Source organism: Hippoglossus hippoglossus, chromosome 10 (assembly GCF_009819705.1).
Source record: "Hippoglossus hippoglossus isolate fHipHip1 chromosome 10, fHipHip1.pri, whole genome shotgun sequence".
In the NCBI taxonomy this organism is placed as follows: domain Eukaryota; kingdom Metazoa; phylum Chordata; class Actinopteri; order Pleuronectiformes; family Pleuronectidae; genus Hippoglossus; species Hippoglossus hippoglossus.
The window spans coordinates 16,162,539-16,176,954 of NC_047160.1; the positions used below are offsets into that span (position 1 = coordinate 16,162,539).

The 14,416-nt window shown below is 39.9% G+C and overlaps 1 protein-coding gene across 3 annotated transcripts in view; it reads left to right on the forward strand.

Annotated features, from left to right (window-relative positions):
- Window positions 1–14,416, forward strand: part of LOC117769787 (testican-1-like) — a 94,699-nt gene that overhangs the window by 41,640 nt on the left and 38,643 nt on the right. For 2 of the 3 annotated variants that reach the window (XM_034598925.1, XM_034598926.1), the window contains exons 3-4: window positions 1,851–1,859; window positions 4,347–4,392. In XM_034598925.1, coding sequence (XP_034454816.1) covers window positions 1,851–1,859; window positions 4,347–4,392 — 55 coding nt within the window. The remainder of the gene's footprint in view (window positions 1–1,850; window positions 1,860–4,346; window positions 4,393–14,416) is intronic. The other variant, XM_034598927.1, reaches the window with a different exon arrangement.

A 14,416-nucleotide genomic window follows, 5' to 3' on the forward strand; every position in this document is an offset into this window, starting at 1 on the left:
ATAACAAGAGGGCTGGCGGTTACTGCTGCAAACCTTAAGCTACACCAGTAAAAGCAACAACAACAAAAAAAGCCACAGCTGAAGACTATCGCAGGCAGCAGCTCCTCAGCCGCAGTCCTCGGGTGGACACAGTAAATGTTGATGAGAACAGATGAAACACTTTCTCTTGTACACACAACATGTTTGTAGCTGCAGGTCAAACTGAACTCAACAGAAAACACCAGCCAAGTGGAAAATTGTCCAGATGGTACAAACAAGACAACAAATAGTTTTTATTTTTATTTTATAACAGTTTTTTATTCACAGTTGATTCTGAAGAGGACCTCAAATCAGCTGTTTCACAACAGACAACAGTAAATTTCATAAGGATTCATATTTTTCTTTCTCAGTGTCTTTCATCCAATATTATACTTTTCGCTATCTGCCGGACTCCTGCTCCATAAAAGTGTTGTTTTTCCTATAAAACACACCAACAGAAAGCTGGTGTTATAATAAAGCCGTGGAGGGCGAGAGTGCATCAATCTGGTTAAAGTAAGTAAGTCCCTTAAGGTATTCTTAAAGTCGTAAAGCCAACACACCCACAATGGGAGCGGAGCAGTTTCATGTCTCAACACTACACCTGGCATACTGTTTTTTGATTTTAATAGACTTGTTGCACAAAAAAATCCAAGCGCAGAGGAAAAAATCTGAGAGCAGACGTTTCCCGCATGCACAGAAGCAGCGTGAGCAGAAGAGCTGAAGCTGGAGCGGAAATCTGTCCAAGCAATCTGAGTGTAAGCACATAGATTGAGCGCAAGCAGCAAAAAATCTAAGCACAAGCGGCAGGGAAAGAAAGGGAAAAATCCATACAATATACAAACATTGAAAGATGTATTTACAAAATCAATACATTTACACCAAATTGCATGAATCGTATATACAGTCAAAAGCTGAGATAAAGGTAACTACTCTCCTAAGCTAATGCTAGTTAGCCTATAATTAGCAAGGATTCGATACTTTTCAAAAGGATAAACGTACCTATCTATAGCTACGACCTAATTAGTGTAGGGGAAATAATAAACTGCACTTTTATGTTGAAATGTGCGTGAAAATGTTTATGAGAGCTTCAGAAATCCTTCTTTGAGTTTTAATTATTTTATTCGTACACAAATTATACTTTTTTTTATTGATTGGTTGTCTTGATTATTGTGAAGCACTTTGTAATAATGTTTTGAAAAGTGCTATTTAAATAAAGTTTATTATTACTATTTTTATAAGGCTAGGTTTTTCGTAGTAAAGACTCGAAGATTCCCAAAAAACTCGTAGTACCTCAATTTTGTCCAAACTATTTCTGTGTTTGACTTTGGACTGAACATACAATTACTATCATCCACTTTACCAGCGCCCACTCGCTCAGATCATAAAAACCTCCACCTCCACCCTCTCTCCTCTTTTCCATCCTATTTAAGCACTAAAATTATAAGCCTGATTTCCTCCTGCCTCCACATTTGCACCACTCGCCCTCTTTCTTCCTGCCCTCTCTCTCTCTCTCGCCTCCCTATGTGCTGTGCTTTTGCTCAAGCCTGTAGAGCTTGCCCTCGCTGTGTTTCAAATTACATGCCACATCAAATAAGGCTTATAATGCTGTTAGCGAAGGTGCGAGTGTGTGTGAGTGCCTTGGTATTCCACCTCCTTCAGATTCCTTTTAAATGAATCTCTAGGGTTGAGCTCAGTATTCTGAATGAGTAACACCGAGCTGTAATAGATCTGATTGACACAGCATACTGTGCCATTATCACTGACCTTTCTTTCTTTCTCTCTTCTTCTCTCCCCTCTATTCCTCTGCCTGGCTCCTGTGCAAACATCTAAAGGAAGTGGAGGTGAGTAAATCCATTGTGCTCGTAACCTGCTCGTACTGCGAAGAAGCATACTGCAGAAATGGTATGTGTTTGTCTGACACTTGCTTCGAGGCATTGTTGCAGTGCTGGAGAGGTGTTGCTAATTTATATGCACAGCAGGTTGGGTGGCTGGTCAGCTATAACGTGGTATAGTTCAGCACATTAAAATGCTGCAGCAGTGGTTTGATACTTTCCTCACTTTAAAGTAATTTATGCAGGTTGCACAAGTTTTATCTGTCAGTGCACAGCAGCTTTCAGTGACGTGAACCTCACAGAAGCTCCCTTTTAACTAGACATGACCACAAGTATATAGACATGGTAACATTACACCCGTATTTGATTGGGTTGTGGGCCACCATCATCTTTAAACAGGAAGAAGCCTGATATAATATGTCTAAAATGTAAAAGAATTCCATGCTAGTAAGACTTCAGCCCAAACAAGAACAAAAGTACACAGAATCTGCTTTGGTAATGTTATATTTCCTATTTGAACTGTACAATGTGATCATTTGCTAGCCATATTTTACTTGCTACAAAGAAAAACTATATAAAAATACATATAAAACATTATTTGATCAGAACTCCTATAACAACTCATATATAGTTCTGGTACAGATAAAAGGATATATATTTATATCAGAAAATTTAGTGCGTAAAGCAGATAAACATTATGGTCTGTCATTTCTCTACAGGCTGTAGAAGTCTACAGAAATGACTGCTGCGACAGTAACATCCCACGTTCCACTCTCACAGCCATGAAGTTAATTTTATAATAGAGCCCGGGCTTGAGAGATGGACATTAAAGAAGAGAAAAAAGAAGTGAGGACATGAATGAAATAAGGACCTGAGGGAGAAGCTAATTAGGTTTTAGCTCCTCATTTGAAACCTTTGTGTCGGCTCAAGCATTGGCAGTTGTCATTAATAGAAGGACTGCAGGAGTGGGTCAACTGTCCACTTTCTGTGGACTGTTTCTGCCTAATTTAACTTGTCTTTCTATCTATCTCTCCTTCTTTCTTTCTCCCTCTCTTTCTCCTTCTCTCTTTATAAAATAATGACGGAGGTATAGATCCTGCTCTGTAACGCAGCAGGTTCTCTCTGCCTGGTTCATTTAGTGTCACTGACACAGGCTCACTCCCTGCTGGCACACATATGGTTTGCTTTGGGTTCTGCTTCAGATGCAGAATCCACCACTGTGTGTGTGTGTGTGTGTGTGTGTGTGTGTGTGTGTGTGTGTGTGTGTGTGTGTGTGTGTGTGTGTGTGTGTGTGTGTGTGTGTGTGTGTGTGTGGTAACACTTTACCTCCCCATGTTTAACATTTATAAGCACTATAAAAACATTTTATAAAGGGTATAGAACAAACTTAAAGAGGTTGTATAAGTAGATTTTATTTATTTATTTGTCAATAGCATTAGAACTCATGTTCAGGTAATGGATGACAGTATATTAAAACACTGATGCAATAATCTACGTACTTATATGTGCTTACAACTACATTATAGTATGTTATAAACCATGTATACTGCTTTTAGATGCTAAAAACCTCGGAGCTGATATAAACAGGGAAAATAAAGGAGCATAAATAGTGGTCTATTGAAATGCACAGCTGTGTTTCCTGTTTCTTTTCCTACCAGTAGCTGCTGCTGCACCGAAAAACAACTCTCCACCTGGACCACTCCTGCCTTCTTAGATATCGTAGTTTTACAGGGTGATTTATGGCTAAATAACCTTATTCTCACCTATATACTTAATTTAAATGGTGTTTGAGCCTTGGTTCTTTCCATAATGGTTTTTTTAATTGCTTTACACAATAGAAGATGTCTCTAGAATCTGCTCTGAATGGAGCCACTGAATCAAAGTGTATTTAACAAATCCAAATCTTCTCTCAACTGAGGAAAGCCAATTATTTTCAGTTTAAATATTTTCATTTGATGAGATTTTCCTCATGACTGAGGATTTTAGTGTATCTGAGCAGTAGGAATAATTTGCACTTCTTCAAATATGATTATGAACGTCCTCACAGCTTAAAGACCTAATAGAAATGATGTAGTAATACTGTTCTACACCAATCCTGCCCTCAAATAACCACCAGTGCACTGTGTTCTGAATTATTTTTGGTGTTAAAGTCCATGTTGACCCTGGCATCAAATATTTTTGTCCAAGTTCAGCTCATCTTTACTGAAGCCTACAACTTACTTCACTCCTCAATGTGTCTCCTGCAGTTTTCTCTGTACCTTTGTCCTTTTTTTTAAATACCCAAACAATCGTTTACCTCTCGTCTTTTAACTATTTTCTACAATCCTTACAAAAGTCGAAAAAACACAAGGAGAGAAGAATGAGGACAAGGTTTTTTCGGTTTAGTTTAGTATTTGAGCTGTTTCCTCTCTGGTCTACAAAATAATTCAAAGATATCCTCGGCCGGGTGTTATGGTTTTTTTATAACCCAGTTTCTTGTGTTGTGTTTCCATTCAGGATGACTACTTCAAGAGCTGGGCTCCTGCCAAGTCTGCAGACCAAGGTGAGTCCTGTTTCTTTGTGTGACTCTTATGTTTATATTCATGCTAACTGTAGTATCTGAATCTGGGTGGTACTTTTGAGTACCAAACAAAACGGGTCTGGAGCATTCAAAAGGTGTGTACAGAAAAGACATGAATCCCTTAACAACCTGTTAACAAACTACGATTTTGGTGTCAAAATGCAAATTGAGTTGATCTGTAAGTCTCTCAAGAAGTCTACAAAAACTCTTTTAACCATCTTTCACAGCACGGATCCTTACTTAAGCAAGAAGAGCAATTTGCGCTAGAAAACCAGAGGCCAATAAGATAAGATAGGATGTACCTTTATTTATCCTCCTTAGAGGAAATTCACAAAATAACACAGCAGCACAACAAAGTAGCAGCGCAAGGGGGAACAATAGTAAGAATAATAGTATGAATAAAAATAGAGATATTATACAAAAAAGTAGAACAAAAATATATATATTTATATATATATACACAAGGCCATCATCACCACAAAGTCCCTAAAGGATTGTTTGCATCTTTTTAAGTTAATTGTTGCAGTCTTTAAACATGTGTTAAAACTAAAGGCAAAAATGTATTAATATCAATTATATTGACATTTATAACCATGTGTAATAAACCTTGTACCCTCTGTTGTCTCACTCTCACAACCAAAGTCAACTACAAACTCAATCAAGAATGTAACACATATCATTAAACAAAAAATAATGCAAGATTGTCACAGTTACATTCAAACTGCATCCTCTTGCATTAAAGAGAGTTAATCATATGCAGGCAGTGTTATATTAATCAGTGTTATGTATCTCATGGTAGAAGTAGTGCTAAACCATTTACTGTATTAATTAAGTTACTGTAGAAAATACACAGAAACCTAAAATGAATTTTCAGATCATATTTAATGAAACATGCTGAGTGTGTTGATGCGTATAGTTATTTATTTAGCTGGCATTAATGGTACAGTTGTACTCATAATGAACTAATTTTGCTTTCTCGACACGTAGTTGTGTGTGTGTGTGTGTGTGTGTGTGTGTGTGTGTGTGTGTGTGTGTGTGTGTGTGCGTGTGTGTGTGCGTGTGTGTGTCTTTTTTCCAAGGCCAAAATGCTGCTACTTTTCACAGTATACTGCTTATAGATGTTTGCAATCACTCAGAATCAGTCACACTCAGTCTCACCGTCTCACATCAGGGCTCCATATTAACTTTCCTCCAACATCCCAGAACCATTAGCGGAAACAAACTGCCCCAAAGTAAATTAAAATTGTGTTTGCCGCTCAAAGAAATACGTTTAAAACAAAGCAGTGTCGTCATCGGTAAAGATTAGAGATGCTGCTCAGTAAACGTTTCCTTGATGAACTGTGCCTTTGCAACACAGTTTCATATTTATGTTCTCTTCAGTGCACGCCATGTGAATTTGCTTCACTCTGAGAGTAAACTCTGAGAGTTCTCCCAGTTGTCTCACGACATACAGCTCCGCCCCGTTGCTGCAGAACTGAGCAGATTACGTGTTTATTCAAAGTTTATTAATACTACATGTGTTGCGTGCCCAAAAATGATCAAACAACTGTACTTCCTTTGGGTCCACATGCAGCAACACATCCGCAAAGCGTCAAGTCGATAGGATTGAACGTTTTTAGAGATATGCTGTGGACACATGCATAGAGACAGATAGATAAACAGCTAGAGATTCATACTTTAAATTGGATTAGATTAGATGGTAAAATGTGTGCTTCCTGCTCATTTCTGCTCCTGATAATTCACCGTTGAGTTCGTTGAGTTGTGTCGGAGCAGCGGACCGCAGCTCTGCTCACATATTAGAGAAAGTAATTAATATTTGCCTGATTAAAAATGTATTATTTCACCTCTCAGGACCCATCCGCTATTAATCAGAGTTCATTTTTATGACTTGACCTGCCTGATCCGTGGATTAGCTGTGGGGCCCGTGGATAAAACTTCAGTCACTCCTGTACGTGTGCATGCCATGTTTACTAAATGTCTAAGGCTCAGCTAATGAACACAGAAAACCATAGAAGGCCTTTTTCACAGCAGACTTAGATTTTTTTAGTCATTAGTCATTGCTTGGTTCAGTTTGTCATTTGCTAAGAAATATAGATCTTCATAAATAAATAAATAAAAAACTACACATAAAATCTTTTTTGTCTCTGGAGCCGTCTTGAGGAAGATCTCTGTTCATCTCAAACACATTTCCTATCATAGCCCACGGGAGGAGATGAGATGCCGTGCGTCATGAGCACAGTCTCTCACTCACTCTCTCTCCCGGGGGGGGGGGGCTTGATTGGTCTGCAGCTTTCTGAACAGCAAATCTCTCTACCGCCAAGTTTGTTCTGCTCTGTTCTGTTCTGGCTTGGTTTTGCATATCTAGCGCAGGAACAGTAAGTCTTCAGGGAAAGAATTGCTGAGCAGGTTTATCTGGGCCAGCTCCTCGTGGATACTGAGCCTAACAAAAAACAGTCTCCCCTCAGTGCATCAAATTTGAGCTGCTCTCTGGTTTCTCAGAGACGACTGAAAGACAAAAAGTAAACAGAGCTTCATTTCCTTATAACTACGGACTAAATACATGAAAAGTTATGGAGGAATCCTCTGTGCCAAAATCCAGGGGAAGTACATGTACATGCCGGATTCAGATGCTGAAACAGTGTTCTGTGCTACATCTGTGCTCTGTTCTCCAAACATGGAGGCTCTACTTTGATTCCCATCAAAGGGGATTTCTGGTATTTTTAGTTTAAATGAATTGTACTTACAAAAACTATTGCAATCAGTCCAGTAGATCGCCTCTGCCGGCAGATGCCACATGGTGACAGCGGCTGCAATGTAATCTTATGGGGCAACTGCGACAATCAAGGCTAAAACTATAATTCTAGGTCTTTGTTAAGAATCAGTCTAACTCTCAAGTATCATTAAACTTTGCTTTGGTTTTTGCATGAAGACGGAGGAAAAACGTGAGAGAGAGATGAAGAGAGAAGTTTGGATTTTACTGAGGGAAACTACGATGGCTAAATCTTTTTTTCTGTTGTGAACAATGTTTATAAAGCCTTTTACTTGAATGGCCGCCCCTTCTTGTTTGAGCATGGGTATATCGCCAAAGGGCTCCTACAAACTGAAGAGTGAATAAGCTATAGACAAGCTGAGGACAATTAGCTGATGCACAGTCTCGAAGTTCTGGAAACCTGTCATGTTCCTTACAGTGTTGTGACCTTTTGGTGGACATTTTGTGGACTGATGCAGTTGCCCCATAAGATTACAATATAGCCACTGCTGGTGGCCGCGATCTTCCAAGTCCAAAGGTTGAAGCTAAGTACCATTCATTACCGCAGCCACATTTATAAACATATGACCCAGGTTGAAAACTACAGAAATTCCCCTTTAAAACCAATCTGACTGTGGTGTCCATTTTGAATGTACTGTAAACTGTGGTTGTATATTAAGGGCAGCTGTGGCTCAGACAGTGGAGCAGCTATAGCTAGAAAAGAGTTTATGAATGTGTGTGTAAATGTTAACTGCGATGTAAAGGACTTTGAAAGGTCAAGAAGAATAGAAAAGTTCACTGTCCATTCGTCCTTAATTTACTAATATTTCATTCAGTTATAGGCCAGAGTCAAACCTAGTGTCTCACTGTTGATGCCATCAGCAGCTGCTTGGAATAATCAGAAGGAAAAACTACATACTGCCTCGGTTTACTGTGCAGTAGGCAGGAAGCAGCACCCTTAATTTGCCAGTTTAACATTACTCTGTGGTTTATGTATTGTCCTTTAGGGGAAAACTCCACAATGCTTTTTTTTTTTGCTCTTTCATTCTGTCACTATGGTATGAGCCAGATTGTGCTTCCAAAGACTTGGTGACTAATGACTAGTGACTCGTGATGTGACGTCAGTGTGACCACCAAACTTGGTTGGTGGTCACAACGAGCGAAAGGAGAGCGGCATCAATCAGCACCTGCTGATCTCAGTTTGACTAATGAATTGCTGGGCGCCCTTGGAGACTAATCAGCAGCAGAAAGGTTGATGGGGGTGGTGGGGGTATCCAGTCCCCTGATGAATCACTCTGTGGTTAATGTGTCTCCATCACCAATGAAGGAAATCAGCTGGATCGCAAATGACTTGTTGGTAAAACTGAAAGTTAGACGATCAAATCCCCCGGTGGTAAAGCTGTTTTCCCGCGTCTTGTGGCATAATGAGGACAGTTGTTGTGGAGCTGCCACATAAACTAATCCACCTGTCTGCTTTGTCTCATTGAAACAAACATATGACCCAGCTCATCCATGCATTTTAAACATGATAGGATTTTACTGCCTTAGTTTTGCATGTAATACTGGTTTCTGTGGAATTCAGTTTTCTGTGAAAAAACGTATAATTACAACTTTCACAAAATCCCGATTTTACTCATTAATCAATTTAACTATTGTTTTCTCTATTTTAGCTTGGTAAAAAATCTCACGGCAGCAATTGGGGGTTTTTCAGGACAAAACATCATGACAGTAACAATATTACAAACACTGGCCAACTGCATATTTTTGTGTGTGGGATTACTGTGTGGCGTAGGAAGGAATTCATGCATGGCATTACCAAAGGTGAAGATTCATTTGAGAAAGGTTTTTGGGCTAAAACCAGCAGTCTTTATAATCATGATCATCACTACCATCTGACATCAGACACTTTGAAGTTAGGATGATATAGATGTTCAATAATTTAGTTTTGTTGCCAAGGATGCTACAACATTTATATGACAGAAAAAAGGTTTCCTGCCCCGGATATAGGTTACTGCATAATTAAGTAGACTAGTAACTGTCTGACACGAACAGTTATGGTGGTTTACAGTGTTGTGGTCTGTTGAAGCTTTGATACAATGCGGCCAGGAACCTAGTTCACCACCTTCCCGCTACTCCCTCTCCCTTTTCTTTTATTGTTACCCTCATTTTCACTAAACTCTCTCATCATTTTTAATTTGTTTTTCATTTTTTCAGGTCATCTAACTCTCACCACCCCTTCACCTCACACACCAGTTTCTGCTCATTGTTTTCTATTGTTTCTGACGTATTTAGTTCATCGGATGGAAATTACATAATTATGAACAATGGATGACTGTGAATCAACATACCACAATGAAGTAAACACACACACACACACACACAGAGAGAGAGAGAGAGAGAGAGCCTGTGAGATTTTGTTGTTGGAGGTTTTCAAAAAAATGAATTATTATGAATATTGATTAATATTTTAAGAGGTTTGGTTATTACTGTCACATTCCTATTGTGTATTTGTACTTCTCTTCTCTCTTTACTTGTTTTGCCCTGCAGACATTTTTTTGGATTAACACATTCCTTTCTTTTCAAAATCTGTATTTTTAAAATGATCAATAAATAGTGATGATCACGTATAGATTAAATATTTATCAATCTGTACTAATCTACCTTGAAACACAACTCTTGAGATGAGAAATTTAAATATTCATCTGTATTCCAGATGTTAATTTTGTAAATATGCAGTGTGATATTAGTTGAGAGAAATATGTGGTATTGAGCTGAGAGAGTTCTTAAAATCCCACGTCACAACCCCTCTTGTCTCCATCATGCATGTGGACCAAGGAGACTCCTCTTAAGTGCAGCATGTACTTGTTTCCCTGGTGACAGCTCACTTACCTGTCCATTTTCCAGTCATGGATGGTTAACCTGCTGCGGCTCTGTACATGTAAGGCTTAAAATTCTATAGCTGTGTGAGTAGGTGCAGGTGTGTGGCTTGGGTTGGGTATGTGGGTGACATTGGCCTGCATCCCGGACAGCCCGGCTCCCCCTGTGAGTGGATTACACGGACATCTGCTGTCCTCAGATCAGAGCTTCATGCTTTCATAGTGAGTGCCCCGGGGGCCAGTAGGAATGTAAGGGGACATAATTTGCAACAAAATAAAAGATAAAGCAGCACTTGAGGGTGATGTCACTAATACAATAGAAGCTATTCAATAAAAATAATCTCAATGCATGGTCCTTCAGATATTTTTTCCCGGAGCTTTAAACCAATTCAACAAGTTTCCTCTCTTCATTTATGATTAATCTGCTGATTTTTTTAATGAACAGGATGTCAGATTGATGTTTTATTAAATAAATCCAACATGGAAAATATATCCCAGGAGGTGACCATTTTTATTTTCAACATTTCAAAGATATTCTGTTTACTATGTCTGATAAAAATGCATCAAATCCTTTAAAAAATTAAATTTAAACTAACTTAATTAGACTTTGGAGATTTCTCATTAATATTCAAGTGATAGGCTCATTAACATTTATATCAAATATATGATCAATAGTATTTTACAGGTAAGGACACCAACGCTTTGCATCCTTCAGAGGCTGCAATTGAAGACTGATTGCATCATAGTCTAACCCACTTGGATTAATTGCACTGTGACAAAGCTAAAGAGCTAGCCTAGCAGAGGATCTTTGTCAGGAGTGGAGTAAGTGTGCAGGCCCCTCTTTGTTTTTGTTGAAGACAATTGTCAAACATTGTCCGACCATGATTTCCGTTGTCAAGCATGAAGTTTTACACTCAACAATAGCCACATTTTTAAGAGTCAGGGATTTGAGTCTCATGAGGAGGATAAAGATACCTGAGATGCGTCTCCCTAGTGATATCTCAGAAAACAGCCCCTGGAAAACGTTCACATTTTACAAAAGAATCCGTTTTTGCATTAATTTGTAACTACCAAAGTTTGTCCCATTGTTTAGGCAAAACCCAATATCCTGTGACTTTCTGCCATCATAAAAAGTCCAAGGAATATGAGCATACACACCCACATAGTTCTCTTTTGTTCACACAATATACACAATGGGCTTATACACTCAGCTGCACAGGCACGCTCTTAGCTTGTTGCTTTTACTCTCCGCCCACCCGTGACTGACTGTAGCGGTAGAGGCTGCCTCGTAGTCATTCAAACATCAGCCATGTTTTCAGTCTTGTCTGAAAACTTTTCTCATTTACAAAAGAAAAACAGAATTAACTCCCGTTAAACAATCTCATAGTCACACACACACACAAAGCTTCCGACTTGAGCCATAACAGTGAGTGGAAGACACATTCTCTTATTTAGATTTAGTGGCCTGAGGATTTATGTTTACGGGTTGTCTGTCCATCTTTCCCATTCTTGTGAACACGTTATCTCAAGAATTTCTTACATTTTTTGTACAAATGTTCACTTGGTCTCAGAAATGAACTGATAGTATTTCGGCGGTCAAAGGTCAATGGTAAGTGTGACCTCACAAAGCACCTTTTAACCCTGTGGACACGATATCTCAAGAATGCCGCGAAGGAACCTCTTAAAATTTGTGGCAAACATTCAGTTGGACTCATGGATGAACTGATTGGAGTTTGAAGGTCAATGTCACTCTGACCTCATGTTCTTGTGAACGTGATACATCAGCTACACCAATAGGGAATTTTGGAATTGGTTGTAAAGGGTCAACGGTCAAGATCTCAGTGGCCTCACCAAACATGGTTTTAGCCTCTTGAACAGTATATGTCAAGTCTGCCTTTTGGGAATTTCTTCACATTTTGGCCAGTTGGACACAAAGATTAATTGATTAGATTCCAGTGGTCAAAGGTCATGTTGACCTCAGAAGAGTCTGGAAATAAAACGTATGTTGACTTAAATGGCACTTTTTTTGTCTGAGACATACATCCGTGGGGAAGTAATTCTACTTTATTGATTGTTGTAAAATTATAAAGCTCTGTTATCAAATGCAAAGTGATAGAGAAAATAGAATATAAAAGAAATGAATAATAATAATTAAGATAATAATTTACTACCTGATTACCTAAGTGTCAAAGAATTTGAATAAACGTATATATGTTTAATTAATAGGATCAATTCTACCAAGATAGAAATACAATAGTGGATATGTTTTTTCTTTAACTTAATTGTGATATAACGGCTGACTTCTCCAGCTTCTTTAACCATGGTAACACACAATGTACATGCCACAACATCTCCTCTTTTATGGCCACCCAGCACAGCTCCTGTCTAGCTTTCAGCATTCAGCTCAACCGTAAATCCATCATGTCCCCTCCAGGTCAGCTCAGCCTTCCTCCAGAAGTCAAACTGAATTTTTATTTATTACTGCTTTTTCTGCATCTGCATTATTCTTCCGCTCGGTCCCATCTGAAATGATTGGAGAGCTGCCCTGAAAAAAGACCTTTAAGCTTGTAGCAGAGAGACAGAGAGGCAGAAGGAGAGGAAGAGTCCTTGGCGGCTGTTGTACTGTCAGCAAGACCAATGTCAGAAGCAGAATTCAGCCTATTTCTCTCTGGGCTCTTGTATGTAGGCAGGCTCCGCAGATTTGCGAGGCTGTGATTGCAATGCATTATCCCGAGATGGGGAGTCAAAGGGAGGATTTACAAATGGCAGGCAGTGCTCCTTTATCACAGCCAGTGCAGAGGAGCACAGGAGAGTCAAACTGGCAGCGAGACGCGAGCAGAGAACACACAACACACACCAAGACAGACAAAAAGACAATACAAGTTCAGAATTTTCAGGTGTTCACTACTCCTGCCTGTGCGCTTAATTAGATTATACAGTGAATAAGTGGTTGCCATGGGAACTGTTTTGGCAGCAAAAGGAGAAGTCATTTGCGATGCTCCCTGGTTTGGCAGTAGCAGCCATAAACAAAGCCTCGAAAAATCTGGAACTTCCAAATTGCCAATCAGCCTGATTAGACGTGACATTGTGTTTTCCCAGCAGAGTGCGCGTCGCTGTTATATATTTCATCAGCCCTTTCTTCATCTCACTAAGCCTCTGTCTTTGTGAAGATATGATTTCTGTCTGCTCCCATTCCTCATCGGTCCATCTTTAATCACCCCCAACTCTGTCACCCGCGTCTCAATACATTCTCATACAGCCATCTCTGATCTGTGCCTGCAGGAGCTGAAAGAATTAGAAAGAGAGAAACCGATAAGAGAAGAGACGGATAGGACAACAAACAATGGGTGGCACCTCAGGTCTGTGCATTAAATGGAGTGTGAGCCGGAGAAAGAACAAATATCTCATTTCAGTTTAATGTGCTAAGGGTTTGTAGCTCGCTCTCCAGGCGTTCTTTAAACATTGTTTACCGCTCAGATTTTAATGGCTTGTTGGCCACATCATAAAAAGTGACTCGCTATCCGCGACCCTCGGCTCGGCTCTTATCTCGCTCTTTCAGCGGGGTGAGCGCTCGCAGTGTCGAGTCCTAACACATAAATGGGACTATCAGCCGGAACACACTCGTACATGCTACAGTGATTTCAGGCGTGTGCGGTAAATTAACCAGTCACACACACACACACCCACACATACACACTGTGAGGTGGTAATCAATGATACCTGGAGCCTGCGGACACACAGAGGAAGGAGAGATACACAGTCACGCCAAGGGTATTGGGTAATTCAATGCACACATGAAGCAATCATATCAGCAAAGCAGTTACATTTCTGTTTAGGAAGGAAAAGAAGGGATGGTGTGGAAGAAGAGGTGCAGATGAGCTTGCGGCTAAGAAGAGAAATGGTGATTAAGAAAGGCAGACACCGCCACAGTGAGTCCGGTGAATTGTTACTGCTCCTGCACTTCCAGTTAACAAAGGCAGAGCCAAAACCAACAACAAACTCGAAGCAAAATGAAGTTGTGAATCAATGGACTGCAGTGTTCGAGCACTGCTGAACAGGCTGTTTTCAAGGGGAGATACACACAGCAGTAAATCACACAGAGGGAAGACGAGGTGTGTATGTTTGTGTGCGTGTGTTTTCATTTTGCCCTTTGTGCCCAGTAGGCAATAGAGCCTCCAATGATCATCATAAATTAGGATAAATAAACTTCAGAGGATGTGAGCAGGCTGTTGGTAGCGATCACAGCGGCAGCCCTCAGGCTAAATGCCAGCGTGCAAAAGTGACAGTAGCATCGAGAGAGTCTCCCGGGAGGCAGACGGCGGGAGAAACAAAGATATACAGACACGGGGCCTACAGAGAGCACTTGAGAGAGATTGCCTGC